This window comes from Alternaria atra, assembly GCF_907166805.1.
Source record: "Alternaria atra isolate CS162 genome assembly, contig: 20, whole genome shotgun sequence".
Classification (NCBI taxonomy): Eukaryota; Fungi; Ascomycota; class Dothideomycetes; order Pleosporales; family Pleosporaceae; genus Alternaria; species Alternaria atra.
In genome coordinates, this window is record NW_025091318.1 from 397,017 (window position 1) to 420,663 (window position 23,647).

Sequence of the window (23,647 nt, forward strand, 5' to 3'; positions counted from 1 at the left end):
CTCAAAGTCTTGGTTTTTCCGACAGCCGAATCGACCAAACCAAAATGCGGTAGCGGCGTCATCCTAAAACCTGGAGAAATGTGACGATCGCGGAAGCGAAGCGGTGCGGAGCCCCGCAAGAAGATATCCAGGGCTTAGGTTCCTGAAAATTCGGGTGAAATGACTCCGGAGCTGCTTGGCTGGTAAACATCCATGCTTTTGCAACCGGCTATATGAGGTCTGCAGCGATCGACCAAAAAATGTTTGTCACCCCAGCTCGCCTTCGCATCACATCGCAATGGGTTTCAACACGCTTTCATGTCAGCTTTTGCTAGCTGCGGCGACTGCCTCCGCCAAGTGGATCGTTCCAGGAGCGCGATGGAGAGCTACTGACGGCACCCTTGTGAATGCGCACGCGGGCGGTATCACTGTGGACCAAGAGTCGGGCAAGTTCTTCTGGTTCGGCGAGTACAAGATTGAGGGCCAGGAAGAGGGTGGTGGTGTTAGCGTATACAGCTCTGATGATCTTGCGACATGGGAGCCTCACGGTTTGGCCCTGGAGCCGATTGAGGGCCATCCCTACATCTCCACGGAAGACATCATCCAAAGACCAAAGGTTGTATACAGTGAAGGCACCGGCCAATACCATGTAAGTAATCATCATAGTCAAAGTTCTTGCTTTCACTAACCATGAATAGATGTGGTGGCACGCCGATAACTCCACCTACGGAGAGCTTCTTCAGGGTCTCGCTGTCTCAGACAACATCACCGGCCCTTACAGCTTCGTCGATGCTACGGCACCACTTGGCAACTGGTCACAAGATTTTGGCCTTTTCGTAGACCAGAAAGACGGTCGAGCATATTCGCTATACTCCAATGGCGACCGTAGAGAAGGACGCGATGTATACTTGACCTCGTTCAACGAAAACATCACTGCTCTTGATGAAGTCGTTCATCGTTTTGACAAGTACGATTTGGAGGCACCAACAATTGTGCAGACCGACAAGAGCTACTTCGCGCTGATGTCGCACAAGACGGGATATCGCCCAAACAGTGAGCAGATATGCTGAACAGATACGTGTGTCATATACTAACTGGTGTCAGACGTTGTTGCTTTCCGTGCCGACTCGCTTGCAGGCCCCTGGTCTCAACCTTTCATCATCGCACCCTTGAACACCCGCACCTTCAACTCCCAATCTGGCTTGAACCTTCGGATCAACGGTACAAAGAAGACGACCTTTATTTACATGGGTGACCAATGGGACTCCAACAGCCTTTGGGAAAGCAGATACATCTGGCTGCCGCTTGAAGTTGACGAAGAGAAGAAGTCTGTTGAGCTCAAGTGGTACGATGTCTGGGATCTCGATGTTAAGACTGGAGAAGTCACAGCTATCAACGGTACCACCTACTACGGCAAGAACGCTACTACCACTGGTGATGCGTACCACCAAGAAGCCAATTTTGGCAGCGACGGCGTCATCGTTACTGGAATCTATGGCAACGACAGCAAAGTCACTTTCTCCAACATCGAGGGCGCGGGCAAGCCCCAGTGGGTCTCGTTCTACTACCAGAACACTGATGACATGGGCTTTGGTGACCAACCCGGAGGCACACCTGACCGTATCAACGGAACATGGCAGCTTCGCCGTATCTCGAGTGTCATTGTTAATAACAAGACCGAGGAGGTTGAGTCGCTGTACCAGAGGGATACCCACAAGGGTATCATCCTGAGTACGCCACTCATGCTGAACTTGGAGAAGGGTAACCACAACACTATTACTATTGGTGGTTTGGACAATGGTAAGGATGTGAAGGGTGCGGATATTGACCGCATTGTGGTGTTCCCGCCTGAGGAGTAGTTGTGTGGAAGCATTGTAAGATATTTCTGACAGATACACCAATATCAACATTGCAGATCATTGAAGGTTGGTGTGATGTTCCGTGTGATCCATATGTGCACAGACTTTACAGCATATTCAGGTCCTGTGCTTTGTTTCAGTTCTGCGCTTTGTTGGGTAGTTGAAGTGAGACCGTGAATGTTTGTACTAGGTGCACTATTATTCTACGTTGATATGGTACATGATTTAATATAATGTACACCCTTAGGGTATATTCTGATTATTAAGTACAACTCATGAGATGTTCGCTGCTTAGCAACCAGCATTGACGCATCCCTTGTCGCGTCAATCGATGACACACATCTCTGCCACATCCAATCTAACCTAATTTCCAGCCCTCAAGTTCAGAAATGTTTGTATATGACTTCAAGTCCACGTATTGGGGGAAGCGGCTCCCACCGCTACCAAACTCATTTGCAGTAAGGTTGAGAATAGTAGAAGATGTAGACATATTTGACTGCAAAAGACCAGGGAAAGCATCGTCAAATGTGTTGAAAATCTCGGCAGGAGTGTAGAAATCGATGCCCTTTGCCTCAATCTCTGACTGGAAGAGCTGAAGGTACTTCTTGGAATACTCCAGGTCGCGTGTGGCACAGAAGCCTCTAGTGTTTATCGCGTGGCCAGGAATGATCACCTTGGGCGCAAGATTCTCGATGAAGTCGAGGGTTGAAAGCCATGCTGCTGTCAGGGCAGGAGTGAGAAGGTCTGCGAGCCAGACGTGGATGGAGTCTCCGTAAACTGCGTCTCCCGCGATCAGTGTCGATATTGAAGGGATCCAAAAGAGAGTCTCGTCAACTGTATCGCCAGTCATGAGGCTGATAAGATGGACCGGGGAGGCTTCATCGCCAGGTAGTGTAAAGATGCTGTAGTTGTAAGGCTCGGGGAGAGTAGGCTTCTGTACAATGTTCTCTCGACCGTTCACGCCCGACCAGATCTCAAGCTAATTAACAATTAGACAGGTTGGAATCGCGATATGAACCATGTCATGTCAACTTACCGTGCGAGGGAGTCCTGTTTTCATATGGCCGATAGTTTTCGAATTCGCGTAGTATGGTACGTCGGGGAACTGCTCGAGAAATGCAGCACCGCTAAGATAGTGGTCAGGATGGAAATGGGTACTAAAGGCGGCCACCAAAGGTTTGTCAGTCGTGTTCTTGACCCAGTCGGCCAAGGCGCGTGCTTGTGGTATGGCGAGCGGAAGGTCAATGATGACTGCTGATTTCGAACCAATAATGAGGGACGAAACCACATCGAAAGATGGGCCAACGTTGATATGGGATTTGACCATCAACTGACTGTTGCTTCTAGCAACGAAGGGTGCGGTGTCGGTAGCGCTGAAGGCGACGGCTGCCCAAAGCAGAATCTGATGCAGCATATTGAAGATGGATTGCGAAAGATTGGAACAAAGATAAACTGTCAAGATGTGGATGTTGGAAGCTAGTATTGGGAGCTGCCATCGTGAGGTAGTATCTGTCAAACGCTAGATATCCAGCAAAGTCCTTATATACCTCCAGTATACGCTGCATGGTTACTCCCTGACTTGGTTGAGCGCCTAACTTTCAATATCCGGATGTACTGCTGTCTTGGCCGCCGACATCATTTGAAGCATATTTCCACGCCTTCCTGGGAAAGGAGTATAGCTGACTGCATCCTTTGCGACATTATTGATTGTCATAGCTGACATAGTCCTCTTGTTGCTGGGTTCAAAAGCTAGTGTTGATGACTTATCCTATCGGGATGTAAAACCCGCCAAGTCGGTATCACTGCCGGCCAAATAATCTCCTCAATGGCTTAGGAACGGATTTATCATCGTAGTGACAAGGTTTTGTCTGTTTAACTATCATGCTTCAATTCTGATGCATTGGAATGTCTGATCAATCATTGTGGGCCTGGGTAACTAGCGCTGTCGCGTCTCTTGTAGCACCATACGAGGACGCACATCTTCGCCCCGATTGCCTCTATCATGGACCAAACCTCACGCATCGCAATCAACTGACGCTTGCTTGAACAGTGGAAACGCTGAGTACACCGTGAACACATATCGTGTTCTTCCGGCTTTCGCCGCCTGCTAATCTTACTGAGCGTCGTTCGCCATGAACAACTGTAGGGTCTAACATGTCCTTCGCAGCATCATTGTTGATCCCGCAAAGCTCTCTTCCTCTACATTTGGCTCACAAGTGCTGTTGTGGATTTTAATACTTCTGCTGCAGCGCTTCTGTAGAAGTCTTGTCCTGTTGGCTGTGTGTGAAGCGATGACCCGCAGCTGACGAGCCACTCACAATGACTACAATCCAAATGACACCAAGGCGAGAAGACTATATGAATTTAGAAATATTTTTAATGGATGAGACAACTGGAACGGTCGTATCCACGCTTGAGCATGGTAGCGAAGTCGTTTTTGGAACTGCCTGCTCTTTCAAAAGTCTTTTCGTAGCATGCTTGGGGATTCGCTCAACTACACACTCAGCGATCTTTAGACTTTTATAATCTGGCCATAGGTAGCCATATCACTTCCAGTTCAGTCCATTGGCGCGCTCAGTCACTTAGCCTGGGTTCAAGCAGCTTTACTATCATGGAGCCTCCGCAAGCACCTTTCTTCTTCGGACTACTGACAAAGGTAGGAGATTCCATCTAGGAGTTACTATTCAAGCGCGAAGGCCTTACCCTACTACACAACGCCAATGCATTCTTCCCCCGAGGGCCGGATCTAAAGGATTACGAGGACAGTGATGTGGGAATGTGTGGGTGTTATAGGTGCGGCTACGATAGAGTTTCACATTGAGAGTACGACCATTGAGTGTGGGCAGTATCGATGTGCGATGGTGAGCAGGAGATGAAGAAGCTCAAGAAAGACTTCTCCTACGGCTTTTGGAAGGACTGAGCATTCTCAACTGCTGCCGCCAGATTTATTAAGAAGCAAGCGGAGTCTTCTGCGGGCATAACCTATTTGCTTTCAGTCGTTCGACATCAAGACACGATATCCTTCTCCTTCTTCGCATAATATGGATGAAGCAACCGACTCGGATCTCAACGCCGTCCTAAACACTATTAAGCAGGGAGATGTGCTATTATTAAGACCTGTTTCGCGGCCCATGTAAAATATCGCCGTCCCCCCTAAAGCCATGAATCCGCGCCATTACATTATCTACAAACGCTCGGGAGCGAGACAGTTCATAGTCCTGGACAAAGGAGCAAGACTCATGTGGGAGCCTCAGGAGTGGACACCGTTACTGTTGGGCCTACCCAAGTTGATGAAAGAGAAGATCTGTCGATACGCAGCCCTTGCGCCTGAAGGCATAACCATAGATATCACTGCCGGTAAGACGTATGGAATAGACCTTGCATAGTTTCATTTTTTCAGGGTTGTTTAAGCAGGCTATCTGTTGACTCTCGCGATAACAAGTTGCAATGTCTCGACTGACTTCAAGAGGTTTTGTGGACTCAACTACCTGCTGTACCCGGACGCTATGAACAACGGTATCATCAGCAATATTGCAGGAGGAAACTATGGGTGCACCTGCGATCAGAGTCTCAATCTCAACTTCATGTTGGGCCGACGAAAAGACCATGAGGATATCCAGATCAACATCAAGGGCCTCGTGCGCTTTCTGAGCAGCTTGCCTTTACTTAAATCCAATACTCGGTCGATCATCAACATCAAACTATACGAAAAGCAGGGACCTTATAGAGCAAAGATTGAATTGCCAATCAAGAAGCAGAGAAAGGCCATCTTCCTCTTCTTTACCGACTTCCTCTGAAAGGAGGAAAGCCAACATACTACACCTTTGTATACACCCAACATCTGGATCAACGGCTACGGCGATATCGTCCAATGCATCAATAAGCCAAGAAAGTTCCGTTGTGCAGGAACGACCAGCTAGCAATTCGATCTGGATAGTAATGGTCGTTACGTTTTCGAGGCGCATGAAGAATCGCAGCTTGCTTTCGTGGCTTACAGAATCGGGTGGCATGCTCAGGCAATGAACAGAGACTGCCCGATTGAAAAGCGCAACGAATGTCTTGTACATGCTTGGGACGATCTTAGTCGGTGCATGGAGGTTGAGTAGCAGTCTTCCTCCTGCTATGCATAGAGGTGCCTTTGAGTAGGGCCCGATATTGTCGCAAGAGGACGCTTAATCTGAGGGGTGGGGGGGGGCACTGCGCTCATAGAAACGTAGATGAGATACGAGATCAATATACAAATAAAGTGAGAGATGAAGTTGTGAAGCATGAGTGCGATTACTGCGGGGTTTCACCGCGTGTTTTTCGTGTTTCGCCGCTAACTAACAACGGCATAGTTTGATCGCCCTGCTCCATCCCAGGCAACAGCCAACTTCGTCGAGCCTCTTAGCCTCTCTCCTCCATCAACATCACATATCTTCTTACACTGCCATGGACATTTCGAAAGTGCGCTCTGCTCCGTTGGATCTAACAACTCCTTCGTTCCTGACGTTGCCAGCAGAAATCCGCAACAGGATTAGCGAACTCGTCTTCGTGCAATCAGAACCAATACTGATACATAATGCCGAATACTACTACAACCGAGGGACGTATGGGCCCGATACAAAGAGTAGCACTTCATTTGACGAACGCGCGGGATACAACAATGGCATGGAGTGCGACTACCAGTCTAAGATCAAGCACTATGATGAAGCGCGGAAGCGTTGGGAGATGAGACTAGACGCCGAAAAAGAGGATGCGCAGCTCTTCAGGCACGAGGCGTCTCTCGGACTTGGCCTACTAAGGTCATGTCGCCAAATTTACCACGAAACGGCTAGTATCTTATACTCTGAGAATACATTCGTCGTCTCCCGGGTCCGTTATGAATACAGCCGAACAGGAACAGTAATGGAAGCGTGTAAGGGCAAGGAATGTCATGACTACCACCAACTCCGTTACGCCCCGATATGGCTCGCATCTCTTGGCTCACAAATGAAGCGGATAAAGAAGGTAGTCATAGACATCTCAGCTGTATGTGATCATCGGTATGCTTACTGCGACAATTTCTACCTACTGCCGTTATTAAGAATCATCTGGAACGGACATTTGTCTTGCTGTGAGATTACCTTTGCTCACACTGGTAGGAGAACGGGAGGCCGCCCGTGGGTCAAGACTCCTCAGATGCTCAGGGCGACCGCTACCCGATTGAACAAAGCACTGGTATCTCTTACCAAAGACGATACTTTAGAGCGTCGTTGTCTCTCGGCCTCAAGGTCGTTTCTGTCATCTCTCAGCATGAATAGTAACGGTACCGGCGGCTCCGTACAATACTACACAGCACTGCAGAGCATTGTTCGCGATTTCGGAATCGATCGAGCTTCCGGAAAAATAGTGTGGTACACCGCCAAGCCAATCACGTCACCTACAGATCTTCCTTTGCATGTGCAAGACGTGATCTGTCGCCATGTGTTCACGCCTGAACAAAGCCTTCGAGTTGTGTTGAACAGCTCCAACCCTCTCAGTTGCGAACGGAGCGTTTTCGATGTTTCTCGGACCTTCCGAAAGTGTTTTATTCGAGCAGTCAGGGCATGCATACCAGCCACTATCGAGCTTAAGACTGCAGAAGAAGATACCGACTACAACGTTTTAGACCCTTCAAGAAGATTTTCCCTGGATACAGGTGCTTTGCGGAGCTGCGATTGTTGGGACTGGGGTTTCTCTCCATGTATTCGTCTCCCCCCGTGTAGTGGTCTCATCAACCAGGTCATCAATGCAAGCGTCGAAATCCCCCATGGCGAAGAGCAACAGACTACAGAAACCACTCTGTTGGTTCGTATCTCACTCGACCGCCCCACCCAGCCTACAGACATTCGCATTCATATCAACGGTTTGCTCTATTGGCTTGGAACCGTTGGACACGAATCCATCAAAGACAAGGTATTTCTTACGATTCAGCTCGAATATAGCGAAGAGGGGAAGCTACACTGCGAGAATAATACCATTGCAATCGGGAAATTAAGGATGGGGCTATTTCTATATCTTACGGATATTCTTGATCAACATTCACAGGGTGGTGATGGTGGACCAGAACGACCAGAATTGTGGATTGATGGACGTGGAAACCTCGTGGATTTGAGTTCACTATCGACAGGATTCCGGTTCAATCATACGAATTTGACGACGTCTGAAGGAGGCAAAGAAAACATCAGGAGCGTTTTAGAAGACATCGGAGCTCGCCATGACATTGACAGGGCTGACTGCGCTCTGTACGGCTCTAATCCATGCGCGTGCAATGTATGGAGATCTCTACGGCCATGGGCAGAGTCTGTTTGGAAGAACGAGCAGTCACACCACGGGAAGAATGAGCAGGGTTGTGATTAGTATAGAATTGTGACAGCCCGGCTACAAAGACGTTCGTCTCTCAGCAATTCTGCACACCCAGAATCAGATTTTTGACACCTTCACCCCTTGATGTCTTCTCCCATGCGTCGGTCGCCTTCTCAAACGGTGTTACCGAACTAATCAAAGGCCTCACATCGACCAAGCCCTTCTCCAAAAACCTCATAGCAAGCTCATAATCTCCAGCACCATACCTAAAACACCCCCTCACCATAAGCTCTTTTTGACCCATAGCCACAATCGGAAACTCAATCTTCGGCTTTCCAAGCCCAGTCTGAACATACTTGCCACCCGGTCGTACAATGTTTATACCCATATCGATGCTAGATGTTGCACCGGAAGCTTCGATGACGGTATCTATTATACCACCGGTTGTATCGATGCCGTACTCCGCAAGGTCGAACTTCTTAAGTAGTTCTTCGGCGTTGCCTTCTGGACTTGCGTCGGTCGACGAGCGGAAAGTCTCACACTTCAAGTAACTGGCTGCAAACTCAAGCTTTTTCTCCAGGATATCCACAACGATGATGCGATGTGCGCCAAATTGACGCGCAACCGCCGCGCAGAATAGTCCAATCGTCCCACTCCCCATCACCACGACTGTTTCGCCAGGTTTCACATCGGCCAGCTTGACCGCATGCACAGCGACCGCGAGCGGCTCCACAAGAACTGCCTCGTCCAAACCCATATCATCCGGAATCTTATACACGAAGTCCTCTGCGCTGCGAAAGTACTTCGATAGTGTGCCTTGCGTGTCAGGCGGACCGGGGGCGGCAGCGAAGCGTATGTCACGACACATGTTGTAAACTCCAGACTTGCACGCTTTGCATATACGACATGGTATGCCTGGCTCGATGGCTACGCGATCACCTGGCTTGACGCTTTTCACAGATGATCCGACAGAGTAGATGGTACCTGAGGCTTCGTGGCCCATCACGATGCCGGTAGAGGGATCGACCATCTTGCCGATACCGCCATGGTGCCAAAAATGGACCTTGGTATTGAATTAGTCTTTTTTTTTTGGTTCGTATAATGGGAATTATTGCCGCGAATGAGACAGGTGATGGTGGTGGCGGTGGTCTTACATCGCTTCCACAAACTCCTACATAGTTGATGCGAACGATCACATCGTGAGGGTCGACCACCTCTGGTATCGCGATGTCTTCGATCTTCGCATTCTTCGGTCCGTACAATACTACAGATGGATTTTGCATAGTGCGGCTACTGGTAGCGATATCGATGTTTGGTGTATAGCTTGAGGAACCACTATTTTGTTCAAGATACGCAAGAAGGTATGCCTATTTATGTAAAGAGAGCAAAAAATAGCACCTGTTACATGTTTGCTGTTCTGGTATCAGTGCTGCTATTGTAATCGTTATCGACTGTAAGCGACGCCCCAAAGTGGGGACAAGGGACGTAGACGCGTGTAGCTTCCCCGCATCCTAGTTACCACCGTCTATCCCCGCACATCTTGCGGCGTGTAAGGAGGGCGTTCGGTGCTGGCTGCAGGTCCGTTTTTGGTCGTGATGGTCACAATGTGTGAGATGACATCATCATGGGTGGGGATTGACTGTTTGACTCCGGAAAGATGAGAGGGAGTGCGTTCACGCCGATGAGGCGGATTCCGGAGCGGCGACTTCCTCGTTGCGAACTAGTTGCTGAAAACTCCAAGAGAGAGATAGACCAGAGGTCCTGGATACGTTGCGTCATCGCACTCGTGAAACCTCGCTTTCACTTTACAATTGACATTTTCTAGCAAGCGCACCTAATCGTAAGGCCCACCCATCCTTTCATGATGACTGACAGCTTCCTAACACGCCGTGTTGTACTTAGGTTTTCTTCGGATAACCTTCCATACATCATCAACAGAAGTCATCATCACTAAGGGTGAATCCGAGCCCAAATGTGCCGCATGCGATAGGACAGCCACTGAATGCGGTCTGGCAACGCTCCATCGATGCATTCCAGATGCGCTTGGAAGACGACATGAAACTTAAGAACAATTGTACGCCGAACAGCATCTACACCGGCAGACCTTCAAGCATCGGGCCCTTCAGGAAGTTTCTTGGCCATGCAGCTACAAGGAGTGGTTTGCCGCCTCCTTGGTGGAACTTCGAACACCAGAGCAAGTGCGAGAGCTGCGCTGAGAATGGAACGATGTGCGAAATAAGGTTACGAAGCCCCCGATGATTGCGCATTATGGTGACGATAAGGTGCCGATGCAACTGAGGATGCTGGCCAAAGCAGTATACGGTGTAAGATCGATAGGGCAGAACGGCGCCGGGATGCACAAGGTGATGCATCAAATGGAATCGGGTGGTCCTAGAAATGGTAACGTCTTGAGCATGATGGATATCAGCAAGCTTATGGGTGGTGGTGGACGCTAGCATAGTTGAGCAAGATTATCCCCCAGCTATCACGACTGATTCATGTTGCACTAGATACATATGACAACTCCGAGCTGACGTTGATACACATTCTCATTGTCAATTCTATATGGTCAGATGAATGTCCTATTTGCGCTTAACAAAAGCCAATCAGTGTAGCCACCTACGGTCTCCCACCTTGACGCCGCCCTGATTGGACAAGTCAAGCCAGCGTCATCTCTGAGATGGCCATCGCATATACGGAAAAAAAAGCAGCGTTGGAGCACAAATATTGCGCGTTGAATCCGCACTTGGGACAAGGCGAGTCTTTGAGCATCTGAAGAATACAAGTAACGGAGGAGCACTCACTTCCGCCTATGACGAGTCCTTCCCTTCCTAGCCTCTTCTTCGGCTTTCTTGGCTTTCTGTGCGTCTTTTACGGCCTTCTCAAGAGCCTCTTCAGCTTGTTGCGTTGTCTCTTTCTCACGGACTTTCTTTCGTTCGGTCGCCGCACGCGCCTGCCTCCATTCCTTGGCTTGCTTGCCCTTCAGCCCTGAGGGAAGCCATGTCGGGGTTTGTGAGGTCTTGCCTGTGCGAGTAACTCGAGGGGTCGCGAAAGATGGCTGAGCCTGAAGTTTGGAAGTAGCTTCGGTTACTACGGCGGTTTCGGAAGGGCCTAATCCCGGAATGACTGCACCGTTCGTGGTGGATTCAGTATGCGAGTCAGCTTCAACGACAGGAGGAAAATCATCTTCCTGAAAGCCATCGTCAGTGAAGCTAGCAACTTCCGCAGCGATAGAGACAGTCTCTTCGATATTGTTGGCCTTTCCATGCGCCTGGATATTGTGGGCAAAGTTCAGTGACGGAATGGCTGCCATATTCTCGAGCTGAGCTTGCGTGGAGTTGACGCAGCGAAGGAAGCCATACCGATCGTTCTCCTCCAAGAGGACGTCGAGCATGAAGGGTGGAATAACATCCGTGAAGCTTTCTGTGACGTAGTCGTCCGAGATACTGCCACCTTCTGCAAGGAGTTTCTCGATCGCTGCATCTGGCCAGTGGTCACGTACCGCCTTGAATACGACGTTGTATCCCAGGCTGTAAGGGTGTTTGGCGCAACCCTTTCGGGCCCAGACTCCGAATCGCTCGCCGCATTCGTCACAGAAAGCTGTAGATTCTCTTAGTATACTTGATTGGAATGACCTTGGCTGTACTTACCAAAGTGCAGTTGTAGAAAGCATTTCTTCTGTGGAGGCGCCTATAGCAATCATCAGTCAGGCTTCTCTTAAGTGGCAAAGGTGGTGCATTCATAGTATGCGAAGAGAGGTGCCTTGCCTTGCAATCTGGACAATGGTGTGTCAGGCTCAAGACCTTGAGGGTATTCTTGTTGGAAATTTTGGGGTTGAAGTCGCCTTTAAACATATCTCCATACTTCTCGTTGAGATTGATCCAGCCTCCAATGAGTTTTACCATATCTTCCAGTCTTGAATAGTATAATAAGTCAAAGTTGAAGTTCGTTTTTATGTTTACAAGCCGTTGATAAGTGTACCCAAGGTATATAAATACTGGAGTTGCCTGCGTGAAGGTATTTCCCTGCAGCAGTGCTACCTTGTCGTGTAGTAGCTCTGTCCTGTCTGGGAATATTCACGCATTGGTTTGACCTACGGTTACTATTCATTCCCGAGCGTGGCGAGTTTTATCGCCGCGACAACTGTCTTAGCATTCCTCTATGACCACAGTAACTTCACTGTGACTGCATCCACTCGAAAAGAAATTGAATCTTTAGCCCTTCAGCCAAATTCAATCAACGTTTGAGCCGCTTGAATAGCTAGCCATTATTAATACGTTGAATCACCCATGCAGCGGAAGCTACATCATGTCAAATCTTGGCTTTCAGCGGATACATTATTCACAAAGGCGAACCTTTCACGGAAGCTCGGGCCCTATTTTGGTACCAGATCTGGTCTCTGGTGTTTGTCTGTACGGCGCCTTCTCCCCTAGTGCTCTATATGTTCTCCCCACCCCTAATTCTGCCTGGCTGCAGCCAACCTGACTGCCAGTTGACTTGATATCATACCCTCGCCCGTCGATAATCCACATCAAGTATTCCATCCATCATGCCTCCAAACTTCAGTCTCACATCTTTGTTCTCGGCATTTGGCCCCAGCTCCAATAGCACTCAGAAGAATACTCCGGCCAAGCTGCGAAAGACGCCACCAATACCCAATATCTTGAGCCACACCAGAATTCGCGGCTACCTGGGTACGCAAAATTCTGGCCTTTCTACAGTATTCGCGAGCTCCTACGAGAAGTGCAGGGCTCGATTTGCGCGCCAGAAGAAGAGCAAAGTTCCCGAGCCGGTACAAACGTCGCGCGATATCATCCCATCACAAGCGACCGCCTATCCGGAATCGAACTTGAATGTAATTACGGAGATTCACACTGTTCTTGACACACCGCCTCAGCCGACATACACGCCCGGCAATACATCTAATTGTTCGGGTCACGGGCTCGAGGTAGCTGAGCACACACACACCACCATCAGTGATGCATCGACGGACCTTATCGGCGATGATACCACTCCGACTACTATTTTTTTCACAGCCAACATCGACACCCAGCCCGATAAGGCCACCTCACCAAGCAGCAAAATATCTGACGAAGAGGTCGACGGTGGTAAATCATCAACAAACCAGTCGTGTGGTTCGGCATCAACCACTGGGACAAGTGAATCATCTGACAGTTATCTCAATCGCTCTGATTGGGAGCCTCTCCGTGCACTTCCCCACTCGAACTTTCACAAGATTCTTTCACAACATGTTGGCGGCTCCATCGAGACCGCAGAAAATGACTACCAGTACTGCGAGGAGTTTGAAGGCGGTTACAACTACGTCCGGATCTATAATGTTCTCACCGGCTCCAATGCCGGTGCATATGTTGTCAAGATCCCTTCCGTTGGTACTGCACTTCGTTGGCAGAAGCAGGATGGTTACATGCTACGATCGGAGTTTGGGACCATCAACTTCATCCGCGAGCGCACCAAGTGTCCTGTTCCTGAAGTCATTGCCTACGCAGATACCTTAAATAACGATCTAGGTGCACCTTACATCTTGATGAAAGTATGCACGGGTGTACGAGCCGTTGAGATTTGGCATGGCGCTGATGCCGACGGTCGCTGGGATCCTGACGAAGTCGATTTTCCCTCTGCTACATTGTTCGCCAAGCGTTCGCGCATGCTTCGTTCACTGGCTGAAGCTATGGCCGAGCTGCGGAACCTCGAGTTCGATAAGATTGGTGCTCTGGACTTTGATAACGTTGATACGAACGGAATGCCCGCCGTTGGTCCTGTCTGGTTGTGGGAGATCGATCCATATTGCACCGCAGATATGTTCACAGAAAAGGCTCTTTCAGAGAAGCCAGTGTACAACTCAAGTCTGGAACTCCTCATGGATGGACTGGAGGAGGTCTGGCCGCACCAGGGAAAGGAAGGCCGGCTCATGGTCATACATCAAATCTTAGACACCATTTACCGAAGCGACGCTTTCTCGAAGCCAACCAAACCCGGTTGTAGCAAGGAGACCTTCGTTCTCCGCCACGACGACCTCAACCTTCAGAACGTCTTCTGCGATCCTGACACTGGCGAAGTGACCGCTATTATCGACTGGGAGCGCGCTTCCACCGCCTCTCACTGTCTTGGCTATTCTTCCCTCCCGCTCTTCCTGACATCTGACTGGGGGCCGGGATACGACGTATACGATGCCTCGCACTCGCCATTGTCGCTACAAGCGTATCGCGAGATCTACGCTGACGCGATGATCAAGGCGACTGGGGCAGACGGTGATGGCAGGTACACATACAAGTCTGCAATGTATCAGGCCGCATACGCAGCATTGTTTGGAAGCCACGTTGGCGGTAATGTTGGTGACTTTGTTCGAAAGCTATTACACGAGGTCCCTGGCTTACATCATACGGATCTTGAGTTGTACCTGACGTGGTTAGGCGAGCACTGGGAGGCGGTTGGTAGCTCTGTCAAGCAGGCTATACGAAAAGTTGCGAAGCCGGTAGCTTGCACGATTGACTACGACCACGAGACGTAGTAACTGCGGGATCGACAGCGATATTACGATCGAATCATCGAGGTGAAGGCACCATCACCTGTCATATGAGAAGGGCGGTGGCTCGCCGCTCCAGTCTGTTTCCACCGCGACTTGGAAGAATGTGGCCTGGACAAGTACTGAGAGCCACCTTCACCTTGATACCTGAGAGTTTATTTAAGCTACCCTCTCTTCTAATTTCCTCCATTTTGCTTACACTACACTCGACTCCCTTGCATACCGGTTGCAAAACCCCGCTACCAACGGCAATAGGCGGTCATCGGTTACAAAGCTTAGACGATGTACAGTTCACTCGCAGTGCGACCGCGATATGAAGCGACGGAACAGTACCACGTAAAAGAAAGCTCAGAAGTCTACACAAAAGATCAGTTGCTCGCAGTACTCCAGCAAATGTGCCCGGATGCGCTGGCCAAGTTCCCTCCCCCTGGTACGTTTGAGGTCCGATAGCACCATCCCGGCCAATACGCGCTCAAGGTCGGCTACACAATGACAAAGAAATCCAGAAAGGTTGGCGACTTGCTATGGCTTGACGAGCGACAACAACCCTCGGTTCCATCCTACGACGAGTTCAGCTATACAGAATGAGCCTACGATAGAACAATTCGAGAGAACAAGATTCGAAGAAACGAAATCGGACTCTACTATACAACAACTGAGGACGCTTATCGTAACAGATACGTCAAGAACGCGAAAAACATCAAAGGCGACAATGTCTTCAGCAAGCTCACGAACGACGGCACAACCTCACCTTTCCCTCTTACCATGAAAGCACTCCTGCGCTTCGTGCTTCTATATTGCGATCGTGCAACAGACTACAGAACCTTCGAGAATAAAGGTGGAAACAAGGCAGGACTTGAGCCACTTGTTCGCGCGCTGAGAAAGGTCGCCAAGCGTACAGCAACTGCAGAAGAGGAAGGTAGCGGAACCGCGTTGGAGGAGATCGATGCAGGAGCAGCTGCAACTGAAGAAGAAGGCGACCCCTCAGCGATGGAAGATGGCACTGGAGCACTGGTCAGTCGCGAGGACAAGAAGAGGAAGGGCGCCGTAGACGGAGAGCTCGTCGAGCGCACACCCGCAAAGAGCCGCGCTTGCATGGATGAGCTCGATTGTGAGCGAAAACAAAAGTTAGTTATTATATCTCCGGCCGTTGATGGCTTGCTTGTCGGGTTGCTGAGCGAAGCTGGACACATCACATCCTGTCGAAAGGGTCTCGTGCCTGCTAAAGGTTGCAGTAGTGGTTCATGAGTTCGAACTAGGAACAAATAAAAGTCATTTCTGATACTGCTGCTGCCATATGTGATGAGCCCGATTACTGTGAAAAGCTCTGTGTCTAGTCGCGTTCGTTGCGCGTGCCAAAGTTCAAGATTATCAATGGCACATGAAATGCAGCTAGTCCAGTTCTGGATGGCGTATCGTTCCCCACCTCTTCAGCCGATTCGGAATCCACAATCGACCTCATAACGAAGCATAGTAAGCGTCTTTGACTCAGCCTGCTACACGAATTCTACTCCGCGCTTGCAGTCGAATAGCCTAAACTCAACATCACCTCTCCGAATCCGAGCACACCCTCTACACCACCTGCGTACTGCATGCCTCAAACTCACACAAGGATCAGACTTCTAGTAAACAAAAGAGACTCGGCCCCTTTATACAGCAAGAATGGTACCAAAGCTCATGCAATTGGTACCTTGTCTCTTTCCCAACGTCACTCGTATCTGCTGAACAGGACTTCGCAATCGCGCGAACCAACATATCATAATATCTCACACCCGCAGCCATCCGAGAAATTTGGTCGATGAGATGACAGCCAAGACTCACCACGATCAACGCAGACTGTGAGTTTGCTATTCTCAGCATGTCATCAGCATATCAGTAAGCTACAGATAGTTAAGAGTTTGTTTGATTGGGGCTTACTGAACGCGCGGACATGTGCGGAGGGAAGTCTGGGGTGCACCGTGCGTAGCATGTAGATCCGTTCCGAGGTCTCTCGGTCACGACTAATCATACTTGATCGCCCCCGTCGCGTCCCTTTTACGCACGTAGCCGTTACTGTCTATGCGAAACCGACGGACCGAAGTCGTTAACATATTTGAGGGACTATTTAAACATACTAATGATGGAGATTACATACATCACGAGCCGGACGCTGCAGTATTCCGAGGTTGCCATTCATTCCAGTCATCGCTCTAACAATGCCAATCGAGTCGCCCCATCCCTCCGTTACCATCCCTGCACTTGATATATGGTCGCTTTTCGTCGAACGGCCAGATCGCCCGTACCCCGACAATCATGGTCTGTCCCCACAGATGTCCCTTGAACGGCGCCTGACACGATCACAGTGCTATTCGTAGACGTTGCCACCAACCGAAAGCTTACGTACTCCCAATTCCGGTGGAGTGCTGAACGATTCGGGAACGGCCTTCAGGAAAAATGGGGTTGGCGCAAAGGCGACGTTTTGGCCATGATGACGCCAAACCATATCGATGTCGCGCCCGCTACTTTCGGGGTACAACTAGTAGGAGGAGTTGTGTGTCCTCTGAACTTCCTATACACGGTCGAAGAGCTGGTGTCTCAACTGACATCTTCGAAAGCCAAAGGGTTGTTGACAAACACAGCATGCCTTGACGTGGCCTGCAAAGCAGCATCGAAGGTTGGCCTTCCTCTGGATCGTATACTTCTGGTTGGAGACGACAAGACGACGACGAACGGCGTCCGGCACTTTTCAGCCCTGGATGGCTTGTCGAAGAGTGTGCAGCGGGTCAAGATTGATCCCAAGGAAGATCTGGCATATCTGGTGTACTCATCTGGAACCACTGGCGTTCCAAAGGGTGTTATGTTGACGCATGAAAACATTGTTGCAAACATTACTCAAGGAACTACAGCAGGCCATAGCCAGGATTGGAAAACGGACAAGAGTGTTGGCTTCCTACCCATGTATCACATTTACGGTAGGTCTGATGTTCTCTCCGTCAGACGCTCGCTAACGTACGTATACAGGCATCGCTGCCCTCTTGCTGACACCCATCTACTATGGTGCGACAGCATACGTCATGCAAGGTTTTGATCTTCAGAAATTCTGCGAGACGGTGGATCACGAGAAAATCACAATTGCATGGATCGTTCCGCCTGTTGCACTCGCGTTAGCGAAGGCCCCTATAGTCGACCAGTATAGCTTCAAGTCGCTGCGCGACATACAGTCCGCCGCTGCTCCAACACCTGTGGAAATCATCACCGCGGTGCACAGACGCCTAGGTGCTCCAATACGTCAGGCCTATGGGCTCTCCGAAGCCGCGCCCGCTGTGTGCTTGCAACGCATTGAAGATTGGAACAACCCGATTGGCACATGCGGACGCTTAATACCCAACATGTCGGCGAAGATTATCGCTGATGGAAAAGAAGTAGCAGCAGGCGGCGGAGACGGCGAATTATGTCTCAAAGGCCCCAACATCTTCAAGGGGTACTACAACAACGCCGAAGCTACGGCTGGAGCTTTCGACGCAGACGGATGGTATCACACGGGTGATGTTGGAAGGTTCGATGAGCACGGCAATTTATACATTACCGATCGCCTCAAGGAACTCATCAAGTATAATGGCTTTCAGGTTGCGCCTGCGGAGCTCGAAGCTCTCTTGATCGGTCATCCGGCGGTCGCTGATGTTGCCGTCATCGGCGTGTATGCTGAATCGAGGGTGACCGAGTTACCGAGAGCGTACATCGTTGGTGCGCCGGGGTATGAGTGTGATGATAAGCTGGCGGAAGAGCTTCATAAGTGGTTAAATGAGCGGGTAGCGCCACACAAAAAGCTTAGAGGTGGTATTCGATTCGTGGATGCGGTGCCGAAGAGCAATGCTGGCAAGATACTCAGGAGGGTACTTGTCGAGCGAGCAAAGGCAGAGGAGGCAGAAAAGCCTGTCAAAGCTCGCTTATGAGACTTGAGCAAACAGCGTCGTGTTTTCAATATCAACTTCTGTAGTGTGTTCAATGAAGTGTTTGGAACAAGCATAATACACATTGCTGATTGACCTACTATTCACGACTATCTCTGACACCACCTACTACTTATCAATCTACAGCTTCGTGAACAGCGTCTCCTTCATCGCCCTAACATCCAATTCCTGCGTCCACGTACTTCTCGGCTGCGTATGCAAAAACCAATACGTATGCGCCAGATCCCTCGGTTGAACAAGATGGGCTTCCACATCCGCCGCTTTGTCAGTCTGCCCCGTGCGCTCCCACTGCCTCTTCATCACGCCCCCAATCAGCTTTCCATCGACCGGTCCATCCACGATGATATTCACGGCATGAATCCCCTTAGCTTGGTACTCGCGCGTTATGATCTGGCACAAGGAGCGCAGTCCGAACTTGCCAGGGGAGAAGGACGCCAAACCCGGCATTCCGCGCAATGCGCCCGTCGCGCTGGTAAAGAGAATAGTGCCTTTGCCTGCGGCAAGCATATCCGGGATGACGAGCTTGCTGGCCCAGAAGGCGCCGAAGAGATTGATCTTGGTGAAGTTTTCGAATTCCTCCGTCGTCGTGTCGATGAGCGAGCGCCCGTTTACGCGGCGCGCGCCAGCATTGTACACGAGCACGTTGACGGGACCGAGCTCTTCGCGGATGCGCTTGAAAGATGAGGTTACGGTATCTTCGATACGTAGATCTGTGATGTAGTAGTGGGCTGTGCCGGTGCCGACGTCGCTGTTGATGTTCTGGGCCATCGTTTGTAGTGCTTCTTCTGTTCGCGCGAGAAGAGCGACGACGAAGCCTTCTGCTGCGAAGCGGTGGGCTACTGCTTCACCGATTCCTGGTCCTGCGCCTACGACGGCGATGACGGGTTTGTTGGCAGTGTTTTTGGACATGGTGGTTGGAGTCGTCTGGGCGAATGAGGAAGATTAAGGAATCAAGGTAGAGTTGTGGCCGTGCCTCGTTTTGAGTGCAATGTTGAGTTGCTTGTTTTTACATCTTGACGTGGAAATGAGTAGCAGTATATTCGCGACCGAAAGGTTGCTGTGCATGGGTTGTAAAGCTAGCGTTCCATGATTAGCATCGAGGCGGGGGCGATGTTCCTCGGAACCTCGGAAGGGGTTTAGTAATCGGTCTACCGTACGTATCGGCCTCACTGTCTCCGTTAGCGCAATGCCTCCCGCACCATGTGCTTGTCCACTTATACAGTGAAACTTCCACAGTTTGCTTCGCACAATTCGTGAAGCAGACTGTTTGTCGCACACGCGCACGTAGAGATGATTATTGTGGTGTTTCTATTGTGATAGCTAACAAGCATCAGTGTCGTAGATTACGCTAACAGCGTACAGATCTAGTACAGTATAGAATCATGTAGTGATCCGGTCATATCGCAGCAATAGGGTATCAACACTGATCCGCCAGCGTACAGCCATCTTGGAAAATAGCCTTGTCATGACTTCTAATTTCGTCATGTCATGCTCTCTCTCCCCCATAAACCCATATGTTCTCTTCAAGGCATATTGCCGCAGGTCTAGCAAGGTTCAGGTCCATGTGCGCGCACTCGGACACTAATCGATTACAACCATCACCTTGGCCTTCTTATTTGGACGTCCGCGATCTTCGTCCACAACCGTTGTGTGCTGTCGGATCTCGTCATCGATGTCGCCTTCTTCTTCCTCACCATCGAAGCCATCGCCTTCGTCTTCGTCCCCCATGTCGACCATGTGCGTGCGCTTTCGAGGAGGTTCGCCCTGGCTTGCTGTAGAAGAGGTGCTTCCCTCTTCACTCGATAATGTAAGCGAGCTCGTTCCTGACGGCAATGCTGGCGCCAAGAAGCCACGTAATCCCCTGCTACTGAGTAGTGCATACTGCTCCGCGTACTTCGCGCCTTCGTTCGCTATTCCATCGAGGACGTGGAGATTCCGGCGGAGGTCTTTGACGTCGCGGTCTGAATCGAATCTCGAGACCTCACAGCCATTGATCGTGCGCAAATTCAGAGCATCAGCTCGATCATCGCCCCAGTACCATGTGGCGTCGGGCTCTTGGGCTATCCGCGAATCGTGTTTCCGTGAAGCGGAGCGCGCATATACTACAGCTTCTCGGCCAGCGTCGAGGTTCGGAAGATGGCCAAGTTGGGCTCGGAGGAAGTAAGTCATCGCGTCACGCTCATACAGGCGGCCAAGGACGCGAGAATAGGGTATAGCAAGCTCCTTGTCAGCAGGGTGTAACGGAAACCATTGCGCATAACCGTTTGCTACACGGGGAGCTTCGACGTTCTGCTCTGTAACCCAGAGCTTGTTGCAGCGTGAACTATCGCTGGTATATGCTGAGCCGTATATCCAGATCTCCGAGTTGTAAGGTCGGCCCTCATCGTAATCGTTGTTCGAGGCCTATACAAAGGCGAAGATACGAAGTCAGTACATGTCTCACATACATGTCATACATTAAGACTTACCTTGTCCAAGTTGGTCCACTTCAGTCGGATAGACTTGATGCTCATGACATCAGTGCATCTAGACTGGCTAGACTGTGTGTTGGGGAGTAGGCGAACGGTATCACCCACTGCTAGTAGTTCAGACCCGACATAAATGCCATGACAATAGACGCTCGCATTAGGCCAGGTTCCACGGAAGCGATGCTTACCTAAAAGGGAGAGGGTGGACATGAGGGTTAGAGCGTTTAGGATGGTAGCGTGCCAGTCGTCGTGAGGGATGTGGCGTAACAGGTCTCTCCAAAGAACGAACGGACGTGTCTGTCGCAAGAAGACGTACTTGTGTTTCTTGGATAGAGACTTGTCTGAACCGTTTGGGTTTGGGATTGGTTCAACACGCAAGCCGGAGGTAGACACACCCTTGTCCTTGACAGGATCGACGAGGTCGACGACCGTGATGCCAGTAGCCGTCTCTGTCACTATACCAGCTTCCCATAGTGGGGTACCGAGATATTGATCGCGCTGCGCATCATATACTTGAATCTCGCCGCTGCCTCGTGGTCGAACTAAGTCAAGATTCTCCGTCAGGCTTCGTGTATATAAGATAATGTCGCCAGTCCGGGGAACCCATTGCTCTTGGGTCTTGATGTCATGCAGCAATCTGGGAAGAAGCTCTTGCTCAGCTCGCCAGTCTGGACTCAATGGCTCTTCGATAGCTTGATCTACTTGCTGATGGCGGCGGAGCTTGTCGATAAGATTCCTGTATACATCTGGCGTGCCCTCACTATCGACGTTAGTCCTGTCAAGACCCGCAGTAATCTTCTTCGGACGGCCTTTGTATTGCGTTGAGCTGGGTATTGATGCGAGCGGCAATCCTTGAGCACTATGGGCGCTGGAATGGCGGCTCTGGGTTGGAGCGGAAGAGTTGGGCTTTCGAGAAGACGCTACGCTCGAGGTTTGCGTGCGAGAGCTGTTTGGCGTAGTCGTGGCCCTTGAGAGCGCGCCTGAACTGCCACTGCAGAGAGTGCATGGACAACCCATACTGTTGCCATCATTGTTCATGAGGTGCTCGAAGTGAGGATAGAAGCGATTCGGTGAGTCGAATGGCTTCTTTCCAGGGTGGCCGTACAAGTACCTGTCAACATGACTTGGATTTGACGGTCGAGGACGCTGCCACAAAGTGTACCCGAATGGGAGAGCTTCGAGTATGTAATGTACGCGTGGCCTAGCCTCACCTCGACTCTGCATCCACTGTTGTCCGATCTTTTCCAGATAGAGTGTCGGAGGATTGACCTGGGTGTGCACTCCAGGCGCGGGGACGTGGAGGGGATCACCGTCGGAGCAACCTGGAACAAGACGCACTTTGACTCGATTGGAAGACATGCTGGAGCGTGGAGTGTACTTGGTGGATTGGGTGGTGGGATTGTTCGCAATGCAGGTGGAGCCGTGTTAGACGTAGGAAGGCCTGAATATTTAAGTCCTGGTGGGGGATTTTTTTTATATAGAGTGAATTGCATCTGCAGACGTCACGAAGAAAGGGTAGGCGAGAGCACTTGAGCATAGTTAAGGCAGTCGCGTTTGCAGCTTGTGCTTGTGCTTGTGCTTGTGACGTGCGAGGAAAGCGCGTAATGAGTGAGTGAGCGCGCGATGAAAGCGCGTTTGACAGTTAGCGTGACTCCATAGCAATCAGATATCACACTCTCGCAACACCAAGTACTGTCTTTCTCACGTGGTGAGTGAGCATTCCAAAGTTACCTGGACAGATCCGCACGTGAAAGAGATTCGAGAATGAAGGTGAAGTTGAGAGGTCGGCTTGGCAGCAAAATCCCGCGGAGCGCATCCTTGCAGCCGGAATGCAGGAACGCGGAATTTAGCGTCACGCCCCTGATTCTCCATCAGCTCGCGAAACAACGCCACGAACAAAGTTCCCTCGTGACATACAATGTTGAGAAGACAACATGGTCTCTAAGAGTGAGAGCAGACGGATCAGACCCAAGGATTACGTCCCACTCAACAACCTCAGGCATCAAGCACGCCACCACCCTGTCTCTCTGCAGAAAAGCTCCCGCCGCGTCGAGCTTCCATGATCACCGACTACTGTATCCATGGCGTACCCGTTCCCGACACAGCACCGTGCGGCTCCACCGATGACCAGCGACATGAGTGATGGTCAGGAAAGTGGAATGATTCTCTAACCACTTGCAGTTTACTTCGATACTATAACGGTCACTAGCGCGTGATAGAGCGCAGGCGCCAGGTGCTCGAGGCCTCAGTAGGAACATGTCAACAAGAATTGCCCCGTACAAGCTTTCGCTAGCTATCATGGTTCAAGCGGGTGCTTCACGCTTCATAGCTGGGGAGAGAGTAGCTCCTGTCATCTTCCACTCTTCAGTCGTCCCGACTCCTGCTCGTCATCTCCATCGCACGCTCCCAGGCTATAGTGCGCAATATAGCGGCAAGCCACCCGCACGAGCGACACTAACCAGCAGGACATCGACGGTTTCTTTTCAAACAACGACGATAGCCAGTACAGCTCTTGATTCACAAGCAATATAGGCGTCTAGC

General features: G+C 50.4%; 9 protein-coding genes across 9 annotated transcripts; 4 read left to right on the forward strand and 5 right to left on the reverse strand.

Annotated features, from left to right (window-relative positions):
- Positions 1-277: 277 nt before the first annotated feature.
- On the forward strand, positions 278-1,838 carry ALTATR162_LOCUS404 (uncharacterized protein; the record flags this gene model as incomplete). Its single annotated transcript, XM_043307998.1, has 3 exons — positions 278-628; positions 678-1,032; positions 1,084-1,838. The coding sequence occupies 3 exons, from the start codon at positions 278-280 to the stop codon at positions 1,836-1,838; spliced, it is 1,461 nt and encodes a 486-aa protein (XP_043163933.1).
- A 358-nt stretch (positions 1,839-2,196) lies between these two features.
- ALTATR162_LOCUS405 (uncharacterized protein) lies at positions 2,197-3,252 on the reverse strand (the record flags this gene model as incomplete). Its single annotated transcript, XM_043307999.1, has 2 exons — positions 2,197-2,817; positions 2,875-3,252. The coding sequence occupies 2 exons, from the start codon at positions 3,250-3,252 to the stop codon at positions 2,197-2,199; spliced, it is 999 nt and encodes a 332-aa protein (XP_043163934.1).
- Positions 3,253-4,999: 1,747 nt separating this feature from the next.
- Positions 5,000-5,635, forward strand: ALTATR162_LOCUS406 (uncharacterized protein; the record flags this gene model as incomplete). Its single annotated transcript, XM_043308000.1, has 2 exons — positions 5,000-5,202; positions 5,281-5,635. The coding sequence occupies 2 exons, from the start codon at positions 5,000-5,002 to the stop codon at positions 5,633-5,635; spliced, it is 558 nt and encodes a 185-aa protein (XP_043163935.1).
- A 2,603-nt stretch (positions 5,636-8,238) lies between these two features.
- ALTATR162_LOCUS407 (uncharacterized protein) lies at positions 8,239-9,427 on the reverse strand (the record flags this gene model as incomplete). The annotated part of the gene is made up of 2 exons (XM_043308001.1): positions 8,239-9,207; positions 9,299-9,427. 2 exons carry the CDS (start codon positions 9,425-9,427, stop codon positions 8,239-8,241), a joined length of 1,098 nt encoding a protein of 365 aa, XP_043163936.1.
- A 1,517-nt stretch (positions 9,428-10,944) lies between these two features.
- On the reverse strand, positions 10,945-12,049 carry ALTATR162_LOCUS408 (uncharacterized protein; the record flags this gene model as incomplete). Its single annotated transcript, XM_043308002.1, has 3 exons — positions 10,945-11,744; positions 11,795-11,834; positions 11,948-12,049. The coding sequence occupies 3 exons, from the start codon at positions 12,047-12,049 to the stop codon at positions 10,945-10,947; spliced, it is 942 nt and encodes a 313-aa protein (XP_043163937.1).
- A 644-nt stretch (positions 12,050-12,693) lies between these two features.
- ALTATR162_LOCUS409 (uncharacterized protein) lies at positions 12,694-14,673 on the forward strand (the record flags this gene model as incomplete). Its single annotated transcript, XM_043308003.1, has 1 exon — positions 12,694-14,673. The coding sequence occupies one exon, from the start codon at positions 12,694-12,696 to the stop codon at positions 14,671-14,673; it is 1,980 nt and encodes a 659-aa protein (XP_043163938.1).
- A 297-nt stretch (positions 14,674-14,970) lies between these two features.
- On the forward strand, positions 14,971-18,620 carry ALTATR162_LOCUS410 (uncharacterized protein; the record flags this gene model as incomplete). The annotated part of the gene is made up of 4 exons (XM_043308004.1): positions 14,971-15,118; positions 15,278-15,799; positions 17,031-17,639; positions 17,689-18,620. 4 exons carry the CDS (start codon positions 14,971-14,973, stop codon positions 18,618-18,620), a joined length of 2,211 nt encoding a protein of 736 aa, XP_043163939.1.
- Positions 18,621-18,758: 138 nt separating this feature from the next.
- On the reverse strand, positions 18,759-19,547 carry ALTATR162_LOCUS411 (uncharacterized protein; the record flags this gene model as incomplete). Its single annotated transcript, XM_043308005.1, has 1 exon — positions 18,759-19,547. The coding sequence occupies one exon, from the start codon at positions 19,545-19,547 to the stop codon at positions 18,759-18,761; it is 789 nt and encodes a 262-aa protein (XP_043163940.1).
- Positions 19,548-20,219: 672 nt separating this feature from the next.
- ALTATR162_LOCUS412 (uncharacterized protein) lies at positions 20,220-22,465 on the reverse strand (the record flags this gene model as incomplete). Its single annotated transcript, XM_043308006.1, has 2 exons — positions 20,220-21,041; positions 21,107-22,465. 2 exons carry the CDS (start codon positions 22,463-22,465, stop codon positions 20,220-20,222), a joined length of 2,181 nt encoding a protein of 726 aa, XP_043163941.1.
- Between the last annotated feature and the right edge of the window lie 1,182 nt (positions 22,466-23,647).